This window comes from Enoplosus armatus, chromosome 9 (genome assembly GCF_043641665.1).
Source record: "Enoplosus armatus isolate fEnoArm2 chromosome 9, fEnoArm2.hap1, whole genome shotgun sequence".
NCBI lineage: Eukaryota > Metazoa > Chordata > Actinopteri > Centrarchiformes > Enoplosidae > Enoplosus > Enoplosus armatus.
In genome coordinates, this window is record NC_092188.1 from 3,964,608 (window position 1) to 3,986,959 (window position 22,352).

The 22,352-nt window shown below is 40.3% G+C and overlaps 1 protein-coding gene across 2 annotated transcripts; it reads right to left on the reverse strand.

Moving 5' to 3' along the window:
• Positions 1-1,699: 1,699 nt before the first annotated feature.
• Positions 1,700-20,992, reverse strand: LOC139290026 (glucocorticoid-induced transcript 1 protein). Of its 2 annotated transcripts, none has more exons than XM_070911714.1 (9): positions 20,866-20,992; positions 20,339-20,709; positions 16,025-16,173; positions 10,265-10,354; positions 7,876-7,998; positions 6,767-6,904; positions 5,220-5,409; positions 4,494-4,614; positions 1,700-4,142 (listed from the first exon to the last, which is right to left on the reverse strand). In XM_070911714.1, the coding sequence occupies exons 2-9, from the start codon at positions 20,643-20,645 to the stop codon at positions 3,779-3,781; spliced, it is 1,482 nt and encodes a 493-aa protein (XP_070767815.1). In that variant the 5' UTR covers positions 20,646-20,709; positions 20,866-20,992; the 3' UTR covers positions 1,700-3,778. The 2 variants fall into 2 exon arrangements, with proteins under 2 accessions (XP_070767815.1, XP_070767814.1); XM_070911713.1 differs by having other exon boundaries at positions 7,876-8,001.
• Between the last annotated feature and the right edge of the window lie 1,360 nt (positions 20,993-22,352).

Here is a 22,352-nt window from a genome sequence, read left to right on the forward strand (position 1 = left end):
CTGGGTATCTTACAGCAATCTATAATAATATATCATAATTTTATAGTTGATTATGTTTTGTATTAATAATCTGAAGTAACTCAAGTTATCAAATAAATGTAGTTGAGTGGAGGTATAAAGTAAGTTAGTCTCCACCACTGGCTATTTCGCTAATTTTTCAAGCAAAAATGCCAAATATTTGCTGCTTTATCATAAACGGCACTAAAGCCTTTTGGGGTTTGGACAGAAAATCAAGCAAGTTCAATGTCATCTTGGACTCTTAGGTTTTCATGTAATCAATAACTGCAGCCCCAACTGGATCTTTTTCATGTTATGACAATACATAAAAAGGTCCCTTATCACTGACTGTTTCTCATTATAAAAAGATACTCTGAAATGCCATTATAACAACAAAAGTTAGTTGTAATAATAACATTCATATCATTAAAGTTTCTTATTATAATGAGACAAATATTGCATTATAACAACGGACGTTTTGCTGTCATTACAAGAAACTGATCAGTTTTTTCTCATGGTGGCAGCATTTCGCTGCTAGCAGCTCTCGTCTCTTTCCATTGTGAAAGCAAAGAAACATTTACAAGAGGACCTTATTGTTATTAAGCCTGTTGGCTATTTCACTGGGTTAAACGTTAAATGTTCAGCATGGATACCTCAGTATGAGCTTGGAACAAAAAGCCTTTGACATTAGCTGCCTTGGAAACCTGCAGTCTCTAGTAGCATTCATGCTTCATTTCTGATCCTCATCACTGAAGATTACAAACAGGCAGAACTGCGTTGTGAGACACGACATGACAAAGATCACGGTGCAATAGTTCATGTGTTTACAAAATACTGCAACATCCTGAGAGAAGTAAAGTCAATGCAGACAGAGAAATAGTCAAAAATAAAGTATATTTTTCTGCCATTCAACACTCCAAGCAGGTTAACTGATCTGAATTATTTCACACCACATTTGAAAAGGTTGAACTGGATACATCCTGAAGTTGTTTCTTCAAACATCAAAGAGGTTTCCTTTTTAAGATTTATGCTTTTAAAATTTGTTTGCTACAAGCTGTATTTGCGACCCACTTTTGAACTTATTCCTGAACTAAAAATACACATATCACTTATTTATTATTGCATGTTGCATGCCTTGTTTTATGTCATCCAGTAAAAGTGTGATTAAATGAACAATATGTTTATATTAATGTGAGATTTTTTTTTCCATCAATGCATTTTTCATCATTTGGACACGTATTTATTTAGATCAGTTATTGGCTTTCATGGGAAATATCTGCAGTTTTCAGTGTATTGTTTTCAGAGCAAAACTAATTTTGATAATCATGAAAATACACTCATTCTACTGATTTTGACTCCAATGCTGCATAAATTGAATATATATATATATATATATATATATATATATATATATATATATATCAGAGTAAATGCCTTAATCTAATCGCAAGTCAACAATATAGAACCTCATAATTATTGGGTTCCTTATACAATATATTACGATTAATTGTGAATTTATTTTGTTGTCATTTTTGATGTTTATGCCATGTGACATTTGTTAAAATTTAATCATAACCAAATACATTGATTGCCTTACCTTGACTCCTATTTGTACATAAATGCCATGCTTCTGAATACTGATATTACTGGTCGATGTGTCTGTCTATGGCCTTAGAAAAGATTACATACCAATCCAAAAAAAGAGTTTTTGTTTTCTTTATTGAAAAACACACACAAGATCTACATAAAAATGCGTTATACACAGAAGAACTTAATCATCATTGCCAAACCTGGCAACCATTTCTTAACTGCACTGCACAATGAGCTTGTGAATAAAATCAGAATTAGTATGATTGAAACTCTTAGAGCTGCAAGCAGAAGAGAGTATTTCAACTTAATCTGTGTGGAATGTGATGCATATTGTTCATATTTGTGTTTCTGTGTGCAAGTGGCTTAATAGACCAAAGTTTTGGAATGAAACATTCACTAGCTTACTAAATCAGTTGTGTTTTTTTTTTTTCTTCTTTTCTTTCTTTCTCTATGTTCTGGTGACACACCTTGTGCAGGTAACGTTAGGGCACATCTGGTTGGATCTGTATATTGAGCCAAACTGTATTACACAAAAATTGTTAGTGTAGCTTTACTTCAAACAAAAATCAATTGCACACTCAAGTTTCTGATTGTTTTAACTTACAAATTGGTCTAAAATAAAAATAGTAATCATCATCTCACTCCCAAGTAAGTGCTTCAGCTTGGTTTAACAATTATCATCTGTGTTTGAAACACTATGAACCAGTGTTTATATGTCGCCGAACTGTTTATAAACAAAACAAAGTGCACATAAACATTCTGCTTCTGGCACAAAAATGGTGCCTCTTGTGTCCCTAATACATGACAGGCATTCATTGTTTTGTAATTTGCTTTGGTACATATTTAACAAACGGGTGAAACAAACAACATATTTGTCAACTTCTCAATTCGGGAGGGTGTAGCTTATGTAGCTAGTTGCGTTTACATGAGTACTCACGGTTGACCAATGCAACAGCGATCTCTGGAATGTGTCATAGCACCTGAAACTCTAACCTGAACAGGTTAATGTAAAAGTTATCTGTCACAAGCTGTGACATCAATCGGTTGATTCAGTCCGTAATAATCTCCCTCTCCAGGGAAAAAAAATAAAACATTTCTGCAAAAGACTGGAATGTCTTTCTGTAGAAGAAAGTCAAACACTGGGGAAAGGCAACATAGTCCAAGCAAGTACATTCCACATGACCTGAGTTACTGTTCTGTGTAGTGTGGGGCAATAAAACAAGGCAATGGGGGAATTGTGTGTTTTGTGATTGGTTATTTGGTCACTGAAAAACAGCTGATTTGCATTTTGTGTTGAGCTAACCAAGTTTTAATAGTGATCAGACTAGAAATGCAGATCTTGGTCTTGGGGCTTGTAAGCCTGTTGGGTGGAGACTGCATTCAAGCAACTGCTGGTTTCACATAGACACTGTGCTACAAATACTTTAAAATAAACAAAGACTAAATTGGCCATGGCCTGTATCATTCTGAGCCAGGTCTTCACAAATGCAAACATTGTGGTTAATATGGGGCAATGAACTCTGACTGTAAGACATCCTGATATGTTTAAAATATAAAATCGAGCATTTCCCATCCTGTCAAAAAGCTTAAGTATATGTACTTTAGATGTTAGCTTGCTGAACACTGAACAGCTAATAAGCTGGTTAGATAACATGAGTAAAACGTGTCTCTCTGATACCTCACAGTTGTTTCTTGTGAAAGTTTAGGATGTTTCCTTTTTAAATTGAGTCTTGATAAAAACAGCCGGCGCTACTTAACACAATAATTGGAGCAGTAGTTTCTATTTTTTGCAAAAGAAAGCAAAGCTATTTTTGTAATGGGTGTTGTCACGGTACAGAGGAGAAGGCTAGGTTAGTGATGGGTGAAGGGAGGCTGTGCCCAAGGTCAGCACACTCTTAAGGACGACAATCATCAAATCATCAAGTATTAAAACATCAGAGTTCACCAACAGCGGCACAAACACCGAGACCGAGCAGAAATGCTCGTGCAGCAGGATGCTGGTACCATTATCCTCCTGTGTGTTTGTCATTTCTAGACCTTGGGCACTCCCTGCTGGCTAACGTTAGGATTAACGGAGTGCAAGGATTTTTTTTTTTGTTTGTTTTTGTTTTTTTTGTTTGTTTTAAAACCATACCATCGGACTAGCTGAAATGTTTTAGCTGTAGGTGGCTTGGTCATGAATACCTGAGGACTAGCTGGTGAGGAGTACTTGTGCTGAGCCATCTTTCCCTACATCTGCGTCGGGGCTCTGGCTGTCTGTGCTGTTGTCTGTGTTTATGCCTGTGCTTACGCCTGTGCTTGTGTCGGTGCTCCAGTCAGCGGAGGCCGGAAAGGTAGCTAGTGGTGCAGTGGGCAGAGTTGGGGTCACCTGAGGCCCTGGGCTGTCGTTGCCATGGAGACCGAGGTTGGCGGAGGAGCAGGACGAGGGAGAGACAGGGGAGAAGAGGGAGGAGCAGAGGAGTTTGACAGGGCAGAAGGCAGAGCCCCTGGGAATGAAGTTCACCTTGTTTTTGTCAGGGCACGAGAAGAGAGGGAAGCCTTTTGATTTGCCAGACCTGAAGACAGAAGAAGTTTGCCTCAGTATTTCTGCTTGTTATTTTCCATTTATATGACTGTTTTGATTAAATGCAAGTTGTTTATCCTATGATTCCCCTCCTCCTCCTCCTCCTCCTCATCCCCTCCACCCACAATGCAAATAAGCTTGTTAGCGTTGTTGTACTATCCTCTAACAGGATCTCCATGACATAGTACAGTAAACCGCATCTATTGTTTTCCTTTTAATGATCGGTACACTCAGCGCTCACGCAGCAGACAGAAGCACAACTGTGTCGTAGCAAAGCGTCAGATATGAAGCTGCATTTAAAAACATAAACAGCGTAAAATGAAAAACAAGAAAAAATACTTACACCATCTCCTCGAACACTTTGACTCTCTCACAGCCCTCTGGAGGTTCCCGTTTGAACATGTAGCTGTTGTTAGGTTTGGGAGAAGTGGCAAACTTGGGGAGAGGAGAGCTGCACACACTGTCTGGAAATACAGTAAAGAATATAACACATTATTACGACATATTGCTTTTATAATTATAATGATACAAAGAAGCATTGAGGTTCAATACCCTGGGCTAGCTTGATGTTGTTCATGTCTCTTTGTCAATGTTTTTAAAGACCAAAGAACAATCTAAGAAATTTAAGTAACTATTTGGAGATGCATGCAACTCCTTAACGCTTATATTGGTATTTGTGAAGAGCACTCGACCGATTTAGCATTGCATTCCAGCAACATTGTCAGATTCATGTTGGACAGTAAAAAAAGGATCAAATTGATGCTGCAGAACCAGAGATATAATCTTTATTATATTGTTATTATTGTCATCTAAACCTGGTGCCCACATTACCCACAATGGAACTCAACTGCTGACAGTTTGGTCAGAGATTGAGGTGTGTCATGTTAGTGGCGGCTAATGCAGCCTCAAGCAGAGATGAGGAGCAGGCTGCAGCTCACTTCTTTCTAAACCCCATATTTTTTATTTATTTATCAGATTTTGTGTAGCTCCCACTTTTTTGCACATATACAAACTCCCGGAGACCTTTAAATGGACTCTAAAGCTGCATCTGTCAAAGAAAAAGGCACACCTTTGTCGATTTCCTCTGCAGAACAGGGGCTTCCATCATGGGAGTGGAGGTGGTCAGAGCTGCGGGGGCGGGGCAACGGGCTGGAGTCACCACTTGAAGGGGCCTGCGTGTCTGTGTCACGTGTGTCGCCACTGTTGCCGTAGTGATGCGGAGGGAAGGGGGCGCGGCGGCCATCAACCACATCCATGGCCTGTGAGGTCAGAGGTGGTGAGGGGTCATGCATTAACATACATGGATCCTAAAATAGCAGAGTGGTGGCGCTTAGCGTTTAGAGCGAATCATAACTCAAAGGTCGCATTCAATCACCCGTAACAGCCAATGTGTCCTTGAAAAACCCTCTGATGAAGCGCTCCTGTGCCACTCGCTCACTGGACAATGTCGCTCTGGGTTAAGAGCATCAGCTAAAAATGCCCTAAATCTAAGAATGACTGGAACTGAAAGGCCTCTGGTGTGTTTGCCTGTCTGTTTAAAGGGCAATTGGAGAAGCAAACAACAGATGGTAATACTTGACAGTAGATGAACAGTGTGATGTGCAGAGCGTTCTGCTTTGGTAGAGCAGCTTCAAATGGGAGAGCAGGCTTGGTGCACAGCAGGCTGTAAATCTGTAGTGGTGCGTATGTTTGTATGTGTGTTTAAACTGTGTGTGTGTGTGTGTATGTGTCTGAGACTTTCTAAGAGGGTAGCTTTACAGGCCCACCAAGGTTTACAACCCCACATCAGACAAGATTTATGTGTCCCCTCTCCTCTAAGCGATTTAATTCAGTGTGAGTGAGAATATATGCTGTTGGACAGTGTGGTGCACAACGCTGCAAGTGACTTTACAAGACTGTGTATGCGTGCATTCAATAAATTTTAAGCATGGCCTAAAAAGCTATTTGGGTGTGGGCGTTTGGCGGGTGTTATACACCGCCTGTGTCTTTGTATTAAAAGACAGTCAATCAATCTAAGAGTGATGGCAAGTTTCAAGGCTGTGTTTTGGTTTTGATGGTGATGCGCTTTTGTTTACATTTGGATCACAGATTGTGGCTCTTGCCGCATTCACCCCGCGTCAGCAGAATGGAAGAATGGGAAAACCTCCCATTGTTATGACCTGGGAGGCTTTACACAATTTTGCAAGATGGTTACCCCCAACGCCAGCCTTGTACTCACACCAGATAAACAGAAATAAATTCTAAATGTGCGTGTAAATTATTGCAGATAACAAACTGTGTAGGCTCTATATATACACATATATATGGCTCCTTTTTAATTAGCTGCAATTTCTTGCAAGTAGGAAGCTGCCGTGAACAATTTCTCCCCACTTGGCTGCTCATATCTACAGTCTGTGCGATATGACATGAATCTGACATTTAACCCAGCTGGGACAAAATGTGAGACCTAATTTGTCCTTTTACAGTAGTGTCACAAGAGTTCATGAGATATAGTAAAAGCAAACTATACTTGTACTATGTGATATATATATATACACTTGTCTCACACGCTTGCAGTCCAACAAGCACTTTTTAAAAACAGCATGACCTGTTGCTGGCATGTATACACATCCCTACCTGTATCCCCTGCTGCCAGTCCTCTCTGATAAACACATTTTCTAGCTCATGGTTGATTCCCTCCACACTGCTCGGCACTCTGCATATGAAAGATTTTGGCACAGGCATTGCCAACAAGGCTGATGAAGTTCCCTTGTACTGGAAAGACAGACAAAAATAAGTACAATCAGAATCAGAAATACTTTATTGATCCCCGGGGGGGGGGGGGATTGTACAGTAATGGTGCTCCCACGGAATAAAGGAAAAAAGTAAGAAAAAAAGAAAGAAAAACAAACAGGAGCGACTGTAACAGGCTGCATGCACGGTCGCTACACATCAAAATAATATATAATCAAACACACTCACCCCACACCAAAAGACATTTGGATCAATTGTGCCATTAAATACACAATACTGCACGTCTCTGACTCTATGACACCAAGATCTGCTTTTGAATTGTCGCTGATCCAGTTTCATGAGATAATTTAATGGGTGGACGTGTTCAGTTTAAATACATGTTAATAGTTTAATAGGTTTAAATGTCATAGGGAACAAAAACACTGCTATGATTGTGATCTACCACGGTTTGGTATTGAGCATTGCATGTCACTGTTTATGTTAATTTTCCCACAGTGGTGGATGTGTACTGTTGCTGGGCATCTGTTAATGAATGAACTGCAAACAAGGAGAGAACGGGGCATGCCCAGACACATTCCCTTTCTTCTCTCTTCTTTTGACACAACTGGTCAGAATGGGAACTCATTAACTTGACCTCCTCAGTCAAATGCAGCACAACATAACATCATAGACTTGGATTACACACACCAGCCTAAAAGAACATGCTATAAAAATACACAGGCACTTCCACTTTGAGTAAAGTAGAAAGCCACCTTGCTTAACCCTGGTGTATTCATATTAAGCTTTCTTATCTTCAACAGCTGTGATATGGTGTGGTCAAGTCTGTTTCATTTGTATGTTTTTTACTTGGCTGCTAAGCTACCTTATCATATCATTGCTGTTGGGGAAAAATCTTGCATCACCAGAGTCAGAGTTAGTTAATGTTTTCATCTGAAATGAGCATGCTGGTGACACCGTTTGGCAAGGCATGAATAATGAAATTAATAACTCACCTGCGGTTGGCATGCAATGCCATGCTGCGCCTGTTGCGACAGCTGCAGAGAGCTCTGCTCCCTGTCTTTGCTCTGCCGGCTGACCTGTTTGCTGCGCTGCAGCTGGAGTCTCAGTTTAGCAATCTGCTGGAAGAAAAGTAACATCACTTCAGCAAATGACAGATCACAATCAAGTCATGTCAACATGTGAATTCGAACTTTTCCAATCAGTGAAATGAATGAAGCCAGAAGGTGATGAACATATTTACTCCCATGTAGGGCTGCAACTAATGGTTATGTTTATAATTTATTAATCTGAATTAGTTTCTGAATTAATCGTGTGGTGTGTAAAACATCAATCAAACAGTGAAAACTATTTCCTAAAGCCCAAGGAGATTTCTTCAAATATCTTGTTTTGTTCCAACCAACAGTCCAAACCCAAAGATCTTTAATTTACTATAATGCAAATTCTCACATTTGAGAAGCTGGAACTACCAAATGTTTGGCATTTTTGCTTAAAAAAAAAAAAGGGACTTAGGGGATTCATTTTCTGTTGATCGACTCGTCAATTGTCTCCCATGTATTTAACTGCTACAAATAAACCTATATGAAAATAATTGAACAGATCTGAAACATTTAGTTTGGCTGAATATTTGTAATGCTGAGAGAACAAAGACAACCTACACTACTAAGAATATTGTGCTATTTGCCAAATTAATATTTGTTCTTTATTCTTAAATCATTTTTAGGATGGCTGTGAGGCTTTCTTCTCTCATGTGCCTCACAATATTAATATGCAATATTGGGCTTTTTCACAAAAATATGCACAACTGTGTACACCCATAGAGACTGACTTTCCTTGAATAGTGTTGCAGGCTAGTATAGTGCATATAATCAGTCATGTATGTCTGGTGATGAAACAAGTTAGGTCAATGGGTGTTTCTGCATCTGGTCCAGTATCAGCCTAAAAACAGATACCCTTCATGAGCCAAAGAGGCGCAGTTGTACTATGCAGACAAAGGTGTGGTCTTCAATGCTGATCTTGTAATCCTGGCAACACAGTCAACAAAGAGACTTGCTTTTCTCATAGATGTCCTCCCACACATGTAATCGCAGAGGTTAGAGAGCTAGAATGCAGTTCACTACATTCATTGAGTGACCGCAGCAGTCGATAATGACAAGTCCAGGCAATCCCGGTGTAATCTCAGAGGATGGGAAAGACAGCTTTCCTGAGTGTGCTATGCTATTGATTGTACAGGCAAAGGTCCTGGGATTGTGTGTGGAAAGTCTAGCAGGCCTATATATAGTGTATTATAGTGTATGGCTACATTTATTGTGATTTATGAGATCTGATTCTAACAATCAGATTTTATGTGACCAAACTGCTGTGAGTCCATAGCCAGGAAATCTCTTGCATCTCATGTGGCTGGATTTCTTAAAAATGTGTCTCTTCCTGTCTCCCCTTTACATCTGTTGGCATTGCTTCAGTGCAATATGACTACCAGTAGTTTACATCCACACCATGTTCAATTCTATTCAGTATAAAAGCCTGAACTAATTTATCGTCCTAACAATTGATTAGTACTGTGAATCAAATCAAATTCTTGTGCATGTAGTCCTGACACATGATACAACAAAGTTAAGATAAAGTCTATTCCATCTAAAACACATAGCAGTAAATTATGTAAGTATAGTTCTGTGTGCTGGTCTTCGTGCTCGGTTGAGGTAAATTCTTGAAAGTGTATTTGGGTTTTTGTCAGTATTGACAAAAAAAACAAACTGTAATTCAGAACCTTTTTACAAACTCATAAGACATCTGTGTGGTATTAATCATTTGGAACTAAATATTGGCCCACAGATGTCAGAAAATATGAGTGTCTATTGTGTTGCAGGGGCATCTGTGAGGCTTTTAAGTAACATGAGTTACCCTGAATCAGTTCACTAAAGAGGGAACAATATGGTCGTTTCACCCTTGAGAGGAGCTCCTGCACTGTCTCTCAAAAACAACAGGCCATAATGAGATGCAAGGGTGCAGTTGAGTGGGAAACAAGAGGGGGAAAGGAGGTTAAATTTAGACTGTGGTCTGAAGAGTTGGAGACCTAATAGCTCCATGTGGCCGACTGGTTGGCCACCGAGCCCAGCAGATAGACAGGAGTGGAAACCAACCATAAGGAGCATAATATTTAGGCTGACCTCAGACCCTGACAAATAAAACACATTTTAAGTAAATGGAATGAACCTCAAAAATGACAAAAACATGCTCTTTGCACTGGCAGTGTGAATGTTTTAAGACCGTCTGGCCTTTCTTAGAGTCAGACAGGATTGCTGACACTGCTCCCTGCATTAATTAACTGTCTGTGATCAGTCTGTGGTGTTTGTTGTCAGAAGCAGCTGTGACAGGTGAATCTACCTCTTTGAGGTGGTCTGCGCTGCCCCACGAGGCTGACCGCTGGTGAGGACTTCCCTGTTCTGCTCCCTCATCAATCCAGAGACCTGGAGTCTGAAACACAGAAATACATGCTGACACTTGACCACATGTTATACAACTCTTTATAATTTCCTCTAACGCACACACATAAATAGCTAAATAGCATATCTTATGCTGCATAGGCACACAAAGACAAGTATGATGTACTCAGGCACAAGAGCATGAACACAAGTTTCCATTTTGTGTAGATGCAAAGATATCTAAATACAATACATTACATCACCCTTAACAGCCTAAGATTAACAAACCTGCAGTTTCTGAGATTTGTTTACGTGGCAGAGTGGCCTAATGTTTACAGACAGATGTAGTCAGTGTTGTGTCTTGTTGAATATATGCCCATCAAGAGTCATGTGGCTCATGAAATATCCTTAATTTATTTTATATTTTTATTTATTTGTTTGCACATTAAAAACAAGTATAAATAAGTTATTATAAATTATTTGATGTACACAAAGACATTCACATATGTACAAACATTTGTACCTACAGATACTCAGATATACATGAATTTAAAGTAAACAAAAACTTGTGCAAGAGAGGGAGGAAGCTAAAACCTCACCAAAAAACTTGTGAAATGTCCTTGATAGAGACACTGAATAGCCGATGTGCCACCTCATTATGAAGTCACTCAGGATGTGAGCATCAACTAAATACCTAAAATGTTAAATGTTTGGATAAGCAGTTGAGAAAGATGTGAGTGAAAGCAGTAATGAGTGTTGTTTGCTCAAAAGTAAAGCAGAAAATCTGGAATCAATAAAAATGGGGAAAACAGTCACGAGATACCATCCCTGAGGGAAGAACTACATTCAACAGGAAAAACAAAAGTCATAGCATGTTTGATTGCTTCCATTAGTAAGCCGGGTTAAGATAAATACATCTGTGGCAGGGTATAACTCATTTTTTGTCTACGGGCTTAACCTACTGGAACATTCAAAATACACCAGCTATTTAACAAGTCAAACATAGCACAAGAAAATAATTACAGGGCAACCAAATAATATATGGTTACCTGCCACAGAGACATCCTTGTCAGACACAGGTGACATTTAAAAGGACTTCACTAGCAGCTGGTGTTAAGTTTCCCCATCACTTACTGTAATTTCCCAGTTTCAGTCATTCAGTCATTTCAATTAGTCTACAAATTATTACTACCACTTAGCCTATAGCTATACACTTCTGTGATTTGGCAGAATACGTACAGCACAACGCCAGGCTTATACGAGTCAACAGAGAAATTTAGTGCTGTTAGTACACCAGTAAGAAAACATCTGATATACAAAACATTCCCTTCCAGAAAGCACAGAGGCAGTTCTGTCTCACTGAACATGTCTTTTAGACCTCTACTGCATAGACGAGGAAACGGTTAAGTTATGTAAATATATGCAAAAACAGAAACAGACTGAGGATATTTCATAGGGTTGTCTGAAACCGCATACTTCCCCCTGATTATGCATATCAACAGTGCCTCTGGTCCTCAAACAAATCCTCAAACATCTGACGTTTTATGGTCAGCACAGTAGTACGAAACATCTTAAATGTCAGTGTCTTCACAGTGCCTTATGTCTGACCCCACACAAACAGAAAAACCTCTATGGCTCTCCAACTAACGCACAAGCCTTGCTCTATGATATGGAATATCACACTGTGAATAATGAGGAACACCCGTGAAGCCGTTTGCACTGGATTGCTGCCGCTGGTTTCCCCCAGAAAAGGACAGCGAATTAAATGGGTGCTTGTGCTCTCATAAAAAGGGACCACTGTGCCTGGCCACGCTGGATGGCAGATGTGTAGCTAGCCTTTAGCATTAACATTTTGTGCATGGCCTATGGAAAGGCTAGTGCTGTTTGATGCCTCTGCCAAATGAGACTTGACGCTGCAGCCTGATCTGTTCATACAGAATGCAGATTGCTGTAAAAGGGCAGAGAGGCTTTATGGAGTTGTGGACTTAGCCGTTGAGGAAAAACTAAGTTCTCACAGATGTTCTATGACGTCAAGTAGGAAATGCTACTCGCTACTTGTAACTCAATGAAATGTGAAATTCTTTTATTTGGCGTTGAGTGATATGTATAAGTTTTCATAGGGCTGCCCAATACTGTTTAAATGAAAAGCACAATCCTTTTGCTTGAGAATCAAAAGATAAAATGGAGGGGTTCGAGGTTGGGGTTCATTTTCAGTTTGGATCAACACAAGTTATTGGACATATTTCAGTTCAATTCAGTTATTTTCAAGTGGTATTTTCCTTCATCTCCAGGCGTTGCTTCATTCTCATTTTCATGAGCCTTAAATCAAATGAATCCTTTTTTAATTTGATTTGAATAATAGCAGTCAATGTGTACTTAACTGTTAAAAGTGATGACAGCAACTTTCAGCACACACAAAAAAAAAATAGTTCAACAGTAATTATGAGAATTTAGTCGTCAGCTAGTTGTTTGCATTCTAGCTGACATTTAAACAAATATCAGCTTGTGGGTTTATAAATGAATTCCCAAACACATGTTTCAGACACAAAAGGGACTTTCTACATGAATCTGTTTACAGTGAATATCTCAGTTTGTAATCAAACTCCTAACTTTTCCCCAGGTATCCATAGTGAGACAAGACAGTTAAAAATACTGCAGGCTATCTTCCTTTATTGACTCTGTTGCCCCAAACAAATTGTCTGTTAACCAGAACACCCACCTTTATTTACCCCAGAGGCTCTTTTTATCATGCTAGCTCTTGAACTTCCGGCCTGAGTTGTGTGCTTTGTAGACGTGTGTGCCAGGTGTTGTGGCTGATAATGTACTGCTGTGAAGATAAAACTCTGTTACCACAGCCTGCAGCTTGCTTCCCATTGTGATTCCCACCCAAAGGGTTACATGCAGGCAACATCCTCAAGAATCCAGCTCTGTTCCAAAGCAGGAAATAATGACTGTGCTTCAATAGAATTGCAGTGGAATTTGTGCTGGTTTGTTTAGATTGCATGCCGAGACATGCGAGCAGAGATGAGGAGAACATGCATTCTGATTTGGTGAATTGACTTTGTGTATCTGTTATGTCTGAATGTCAGAGCATTTCAGAAAATTGATTAATGTCTCTAAGACAGCATTTTAGTAGTTTGTTCTTGCTTGAACTGCATTCATCTATATTCAGATAAACCGATAACCTACAACCTACACATCAGTTTACACTACAAATGTGTGCGTCTATCTAAAAACCCTGACACACTAAGCTGAAAGTTGAACGTCCTGCAATGGCAGGCCATCATTAAGCATTTGTGGGTAACTTGTGTTTGGCAAAAAACAGAAGGCTAGTTTCTTTTGTTAGTCTTTCCGTTATGTTTTTTCAGATTACAAATACAGACTGCTGATTAGTTCTTTCCTCTCATGCAGGCGCAGAACGTCGTACATGCATGTCAGTGGTCAGCTGGCCATCGGCTGTAGTCTTTGTGTTGTGTTCAAGTGCAACTTTTAACAGAGGGGACGCAAACTGTTTGATCCGTCTGCCTTTGTCGGTGCTAGTTCTTTGAGGTCGGCTTGGTGTGTCAGGGCCCTAATCTTCATACAGCCATTCTGTGTTCTGTAACCACGGGGCCTAGGGCACACAGACCTATCCCGGAACAGTGATTAGCATATGTATGGGCCCTCTGCTCCTCAACTCCCACACAAAAGGCAGGCGGGCTGTGCAGCCACGAGGGCCAGGTGGTAAGCAGTGGGATTTCTCCTCGCCTCAGCCACAGCCTGAGGGACAGGTGCAAACAACTTCACCTCCATGCAAGGCTACATTACAGCTCAAAGGAGAGGCTGTCTTGAACTTGTGCAATGCACAACAAAAGAAGCCAGGGACCTTTTGTCTGCTGCTTTCTGCTGTTGTTGTCTTATAAAAAGAGCTGGGCCCAGGCATAGCTTGTTAACAGGAAGTGGTCTCTGCCTATCCTTGGGGGAGTTTGTGAATTTAATCGTTCAAGGACTGTCAAGTGTGTCACACTCTCCCACATCATTACAACATAGCCAAATGTTTGCCATCTCAAATATCTACAGCTTTGACAGACATAAATCTCTTAACTGGATTTACATTTTGGTCAGCCTTCAATCAGATCTTTGCTCGTAATGGCTGGGAAATAAGGTTGAGGCCATGTCATTATATAGCACAGGCAAATACCACAATGTGCCAAAAAACAGTAGGCCTACAAGATCACTGTGTATACGTGCCCAGACGTTTTTGCGCAATAACATTTTTCAAGACCTGATAATTACAAAATTGATTTTCCATACTTGTCCAGTCTTTCCAGGGCTACACATGAACCCTGTAATTAGAGGTGTTTACTCTGCATACAGCCACTTGCAAGAGATCTTGCATGGCCCTCTCACCGCTTCCTCAGCCTACACACAAAGAAATGCGAGGCAAATGAGGGGTTAAAGGGACGAAGCCCATGTAAATGAGGCTTGGCGGTGTTCATTCAGAAACATGAAAGGCTTCTGTTAGCAAAGAGGGAGCAGCCCTTGTCATGATCATAGTCAATATTCTTTCTTAACACAAACCCCTTACCCCCCCCCTCAAAAAAAATTAAGCTCTGAGAAAAAAAACTGCATTTAGCCATCAGTCACATGGCAAGATTACTGGTTGACCATGTGTGGGCTGCTATCCAGGAATATTGTGGTCAGGCTCAATGTGAAATCCATACATAGGCCTTATGAAGTGTTATAATGTATTAAAATGTAGGAGAATGATGTAGGAGAATTTCAGACTATTTACAGCAAAGTCTATTAGGCCTGTATTGGCAGCACACTCCACCACCAGACTACTATAACAAAATCTTTGGACAATGGCTTGTAGATCTGTCTCCTTCACCAGCCTTCACCTTATAGGTATTTTTGCTCTTCAACTCAATGCGGACTATGGTAAAACACTTCCAGTTCATGATTATTAAACAAAGCCTGGTGTTTCTTGTGCAGTGATCTTTTTCCTCACACGTGCCTTCCTGAATATGACTGATTAAGCCATTTGACTTGTAAAAGACAAACTTGTAAAAACTCCAATGTTTTTTTTTTTGCCCTTCGTCATTGCAACTTGCTTCTCTGATTAATTACCACAAAGCGAATGTACAATGTGATAATCAGTCAATCAAAATACAAGATGACGACGTACATGGCCTTTGTGGTGTGATGTAGCATCTCTCCTCTTTGTCCCTTTTGTTTTTTCCACAAAGTTACGAGACTCACAGTTGGAGAACTTCTACTGTTTGGATTGGCATGAAACTCTCTTAAGATGAACAACTGCGTTAGAAAACAGCTGGTTCATTGATAAAAAGACAATTATCAAGCTTAAAGGTCTGTAACATGCTCTGCTAATGTTGGGTAAAAGCTAAAGATTGAGAATGTTTGGATTCTGGGTTGATTCTAGATGAATTTAGCAACTATGGTGCTGTGTTTTGTTCACAAATTAAATGACAAAGCTCTTTAAATTCACAACCACTCTGATTCTGACTAGCCTCTTCTCCATGGCAACTGCATGGGTATTGTAGTATTTAGACTTGTCCACCATGCCAAAATGATGAACAAAACATGGTATCTCTGAAACAAATCTGAAATAATTAGTGGTGGCGGCTCTTCCAATTGCAACTCTATTATCATGAATAATATGATATGGCCTACCCTTGTTTAGGCCTATAGCCAAGATAGTGTTTTTCTGAATGGTATGTACCTGTGTGGCTTTGTCTTTCATGCAGGAAGGATAAGGTCCATGTGAGTCCCGAGGCCACTGGCCGGTGAGGTATGGCCCTGTGATGGCGTCCAGGGAAGATGTCCGCCGGATGGCACTGGAACTCCGAACCTGTAACTTGGACCTTTCTGCTGTGAATTGGGAAAGAATAAAGAAATAAGATGAGGCACACACCCATGAAGGCATCAGTAACAAGAAAGCAATATTTCCCAACACCCTGAGGCATCTTTGACATTCAATGTGCCAATTTTCCTGATTGTGTCAAAAGACTAAAAGCAGTACTAAAATGTGACTGTGTAATAAATCTCTCAAATTGCAAATGTGAAGCCAAGGACTGGGGGCCATATTTTGACACAACTCTAATGGTTTACATTTTTCACCTGAAACGAAAAGCAATTGCATAATCAAAGTCTTACTGTCAAATTAAGTTAGTTTTCTTGGCCTGGTTTCTTTAACTATGTGTTGTAGTAGAAGGGATTGCAGGTAGGTCTTCACATCACAAGAAAATAAATATATTTCAGTCAATTACTGAATGAATTGTTACTGAAACAATATCTCCAAAAACAATACATTATAATAAACACTTTACCCTCACATCTGTTGACTTCTGCAAATGAACGGTGTTTTATTCATCTTGCAATCTCTTCTTGTTTTCAAAGTGTGGACAATTTTTCTAATCTGATACGTATTAGTGCAGGGCAAACGTCAGGCTTGACAGCTGAGGCCTGACTCAAATGTAAAAGGCTGAGCAGGAGTATCTGATGTTATGAGAGCAGTCTGCTGTGAGCCAGAGCAGTTAAGCACACACCACCCACATAAGAACTCATAAACAACCACAACACAATGCACATCAATACTGCCTGCATCCACTCAACATTCCTGCAGAGACACGCACTAAAAAAAAAAAAGAAGAGAAAAACAAAACAAGAAAACACAAAGACATTAGCTTGATAATAGCATGAGACTGTAATAATGACCTGGATTAACTTTATTAGCCTCAATTACACTTTGTGTGATTACTAAAAGTAAACAAAAGCTTCTTCATTTCTGCATCAAAGACAGACTAAAATAATAGCATGATGGTCAGGAAACATGCTCATTTACTCTATTCCTCTCTTCCTCTGAGTAGGCTGAGGCAGAGGCCTTTCCGACATGAACACACAAATTAACACACACAGACTAAACTATCTACATGAGGCACCCCTATCCTAGCAGAACTACACAGCCATTCATTGTTGTTCTTTGTCCATAGAATACACAGGCCTACGCACCCAAAGGTATTGCCTAAGTAAGCTTACTGGGCTACAGTAAAATTCCCTGAAGCATTGTAGACAAAGGAAGCAGGCTAAATTTCCATCAATATTGATATAGGCCAAGCCAGTGCTCTCAGAACCGGGATTGTGGTTATTTTCCATCGTCTCCCCACTTGCCAGACTAGAATAATCTCCTGATGAGAAAAAAGAAACAGTGTGAAAGAAGCCAAGACATCAAAGCAGTCCATCTGCTGATCTCAGGGATGAGTGAGTGGTGTATGTGATATTAAAAAAGGAATATTTTCAGGTTGAATTTTAATAAGAACTTTCCTTCACCGGGCATTCGGCAAGCTGTGAAAAAGTCTCAGCATTTCCAGGGATAAATGGGTGGTTTATTAACTGTAGAGCAGAGGCAGTGTGAAAACAAACATGTGGTCCAAATCAGTAAACCATAGCAGAATAGTTTCCTGTAGGTTTTCACAAGGCTGCATGACACTGGTTGAAAGGAAAATCACAATAATTTTGCTTTGTCTCGCAATCACAGTTGGAACAAATCTCTTTTGGTATCTCAGAAATGCTCAATCAAATGAAACTGGAATTTTAGTTTATGCTAAAGCTAGACCTGGTAGGGCTTATATGTCACTTTAATATACATATACTGTAGATGGTCTTGGGGAATCTCTATAACCACTAGGCCATCCTGCAGTACCATATTCCAATACTGTTCTACATTAGTTGCTCAATCTGAAATGTGTGTTAAATGCAAGCAGTAATTTCAGCAGTGACTTTCTTTCACACAATATAAAATGATGAATGATGATATTAATATTGGCTATGGCCTTTAAAGTTATGAGTTTCAGCATCTGTCTCTCAGCTGGTCAGGAAATGGCCTGTTAGCATTATTAGCATCACTCAATGAGTCCAGCAGGTTCCTCCCACAACCAGCTAGCTTGGACTAGTTGGAGTGTATCTCAAATGGATGAGGAAGGTATGCTAACAGTGCTAACGATTCCAACTTTTATACCCGACAAGTGAAGAAGGAGCAAACTTAACATTTAAGCTAAAGATTCAATCAGATGCTACACAGTCAGTTATGTGCAGGCTGATAAAACTACAGAAAACACAGCACAGTTCCACCAGAGTCAACTGATTTGGACAACACGCTGATTTTCACATTTGGTCCTACTCTGCAGTTTGAATGGCTGACAATGAAGCAGGGCTGTTTCAGCACAGCTGGCACTTTGACAGGGAGCGGGACATTCATTGTTGGGACAGTGTGAGAATGATGTCATGGTGGTGAACCTAAAAGGTCATGATGTGGAATATAATACTCTTCACTCTATCCTTCATCATCAGACTATGATCTGAACTGTTTGAACACCAGTGCAGCCCATTATCAGTGTGACATTGTCTGGTACGAACATTGGAAAGATCAAGATCATGAAAGATGAAAGATGAGGATGACTAAATCATGCTCACATTGTTATACCTGTTTGCTTCTTGATAGATGTACGACAATTTGCATTTTTTGACTGCTAGTGGCCACCGACCCTACATTGATATGTTCATAGTCGTCATCAGAGGCCTCTCATGCGTGTTTGGACTGTAAGGTCACAGTGATGAAGGAGGGTCAAGTCTCCATCATCACCACTGACATGGGACACTGGCCCGGGTTAGAGGTCGGCTCTTTCAGAGGACTGAGGTATGCTTGGCATGCCACTGGGGTGGGAAATCAACACCAACTGCTAGCCAAACACGGGTGAAATTAGTCGTGCCTGGTAAGTCTGCCCACTCAGTTGTTGTGGAAGAGACTTCATTTCCTGCCTTGCATGGTACACTGGTCAAGGTTGGAGGTCATCTCATTCAAAGAACTGAGGAATGTGAAGCACGGCACAAACATAAAATTCCAAACACAAACTCTACAATAACTATCATGCTGCACTGAGACAAGAGGGCTGCCATTTTGGATAAAAACATAAGAGGGAGAAGCTATTAAATGTGACTAATGAAGGTAGCATTGATCCAGCTGTGTAGCATGTGGCGATATGTGACCTAATCTCATTAAGTACAGAACACTATCGTGGTGAGAATACCTGGTGCTTTTCATGGGAACTGATGCAGAAATACCCAGAACTAGGAGTCTCTTTTTGTCGCCAAATACTGGAAAAGCAAGCTGTATTCAGACACTACCATATCACAATGTGCTGCAGACACTCGCCAGATAGTGTGTGGTTAAGTGTGTGTTTTGTACATAAAACACAGGGTTTTATGTCCAGCAAAAAAATGCAGTTCTGGTCTACAAAAGGATACTGCTACCGGTCTGAAAAACCAGCCACAGCGTCGATATTTGGCAGGTGAGGCTGTCACATAAATAAGATTTAGTAAAACACTAGGAATTACGGATTTAGGTCTGCCTGGACTCTCATGTCCTCCTTCAGTGTGTCTCCATATGACTTCCAAGGAGCAGCTGAGTGTGACATGAAAGGACATAGCACTTGCCTCTCTGTAAGCCATGTGCAAGGCAACATGCTGAGGCTCAGCATATGTTCTGAATATGCCTAGTTGTCTATGCTGCATGTACTGAGTGAGGTCAGAATAGGCAACACCTGACCATTCGCTCAGCACTGTTTCTACTGGGACTGACGTGGCCCCTTTTACAACTGAAAGCATGTCTTTCTGCCAATTCTCTCCTCCCCCTCTCTCCTGTCAAAAGTCCATAGGAAATAAGAGAGCCAATAGTGCACTCTATTCTCTTTATGAGTGCCTAATTGTGCAAGTGGATAAATAAGCTAAATTGTTAATGCATTAAACTTCTGCAACTCAAGTGCCAATCCTGTTCCAGACTTACAGGTTACCCCCTCAAATATAACAATTTTACCATTTTTATGCACAATTAAAAGTCAGAATTAATTGTACAACTGTATGCAAGTTAGTGTGACAAAAAAAAAAGTTACCTTGACTAGTTATGAATGGACAATAGCACGTGGTGATATGGCATTTCCTGGACTATGTAAAGCAAAAGAGTTTAAAATAAGTGTTTTACCTCTGGATACTGGAGAGTCTGGGGTACAGGAGGAGTCCTTATTTTCGGGGGACAGTCTTTGCTTAGCATTTGCACTTCCTGAACTGAGTGTCGGGCTGGAGGGGGGGCTTGAGCCTCGGCTGTTCGTGGCTCCTCCGTAGAGGGTCTGCGTCCGCGTCGGGCTGCTCTGACCCCCACGCAGGAGCTGGTAGGGCACGGTGGCACGGATGGGGTGCAAACGGCAGCTGCTGTTGTTGAACGAGCCAGGGGAGCCCGCATTGCTGCGTCTCACCCTCGGCTGCTGAAGCGAGTTGCTGGGGGCTGACATCCTCCGAAACTGGCTGTAATTCCTGTCGCAGTAAGAAAGACGTACTGCCAAAGCTGCTGCTTCTCTAGAGGAGGAGGTGGGGGGGGGGGGGGGCGGTAAGATAAACATTAGCTTGTTAGCAAAAAAAAAAACGTTAGCTTCCTTTTTTTTTTTAAATTTCAACTCATGCGCTCGAGGTAAAAAAAGGTGCTCCAACACGCATTTTTTGCTGATAACTTACCTGTAAGACACTAACACATGCCGACGTAAGCTGTAACCATTATACAAGTAACTTTAAAGGTTGTTTTTGATACTTCTTGAAACGTTTAATTCGTGTTTTCCAGCTCTCGCTCTGTCTTCCCCATCATGTCCACTCACTCTAAATGACAGTTGTTTCGGCCAGACTACTGGCTGATGCGTGTGGGCGGGCCACGCTCCGCACTTCCGAGCTTGTGATTGGATAGTGGCGTCGTACAGTAACGTCGCTGATTGGATCAGGCTTGTGTATGGATGGTACTTTCATCCAATCAGGTCAGAAATGTGTTATTAGTATGAGTAAAGTTTTGCGAAAATTAAGACATAAAAAATATATTTAAGCCTAAGTATTGCTCTGCCTGTATCCTGTATTCAGTATATATTACAGTATAAATATATAACCGAATATGTATTATATTTGAGGAGTTGACACGATCTCACCACAATGTCCATTCGTAGCTGCTCTGGAGCTTTTAATTATCATACGATCTTCCTCAGATGGCGTTAACCTAGTTATCTTTGAAATGTAGATGTTCAATTTGCTTCTTTTTCCATTGAGCACTACTTGTGGTCATTGTAAAGTTACTTATATTATAAATTTAATATTTATTCCAGCATTGTATACACATTTACAGTAAAAATAGGTATTGTCAAAATATTGTTTATGTACTTTTTTCATACCTACTTACTTGTACATAGGTTATATGTATATATACATATGTTTGTTTGCTTATCTTCGTTTAGCCTTGTTGTCCATCTTTGAGCTGCATGTCTACGAGTATCTTACTTATCTACTATGTTATCTACTTATGTTCTATGTTCTGTTTGTATGCTTGTATGCTTAATACTTCATACTTGGCCAATAAAGTTTCCAAGGTCAAGAGGGAATTTCAGTCACAACTTTTAAGCAGGAACAAGAAAGGAACTCCTTACAGCTACTAATGGTCCTCGTGGTGAGATTGTGTCAACCGCTGTTTCCAAGATCAAGGATTAACTTTCAATCTAATAAGTAGCTAATAAGGAGATTTATTGCTTGTGTAGTTCTAAGGCATCAAAAATCTGTTGTTTGTCCATCTTTCTGCCTGCACTGATGGTCTGTGATTCTGTGGGAGTTCCCATGGGAGAATTATGTGTGACTCAATGCTTTTAAGCAAAGATAAAGAATGCACATGACAGAAAAACCCACGCCATCTGTGTCTATGAAACTTGATAATGTAAAAATAAACCATGTAAACTTATGGAAAAACACCCCATTCAGCAGTGCTCCAATTTGTCGGAATTTATTTAAAAGGCAAACACAAGAAACATTGAAAGGATGAAATTCCAGCCACCCTGTTTTTCGGGACGCTACACGGCTCGCCAATTTGTCAGCTCCACTCCAAAATAGTTCACAAAAGGGCATGCAGGCCTATAAAACCTCCCACACCGGGAAGACATCCTGGTGAAAGCAGCATACAGTAGCTCCTGTGCCCC

Excerpts from the sequence above, each read along its gene's own strand:
- LOC139290026 (XM_070911713.1), bottom strand. The coding sequence starts at position 20,645 with ATGTCAGCCCCCAGCAACTCGCTTCAGCAGCCGAGGGTGAGACGCAGC. Across the intron at positions 10,355-16,024 it reads TGAAAGACAAAGCCACACAG|ACTCCAGGTCTCTGGATTGA; the intron begins GTACATACCATT and ends TCTGTGTTTCAG. Across the intron at positions 5,410-6,766 it reads ACTGGCAGCAGGGGATACAG|GCCATGGATGTGGTTGATGG; the intron begins GTAGGGATGTGT and ends CTGACCTCACAG.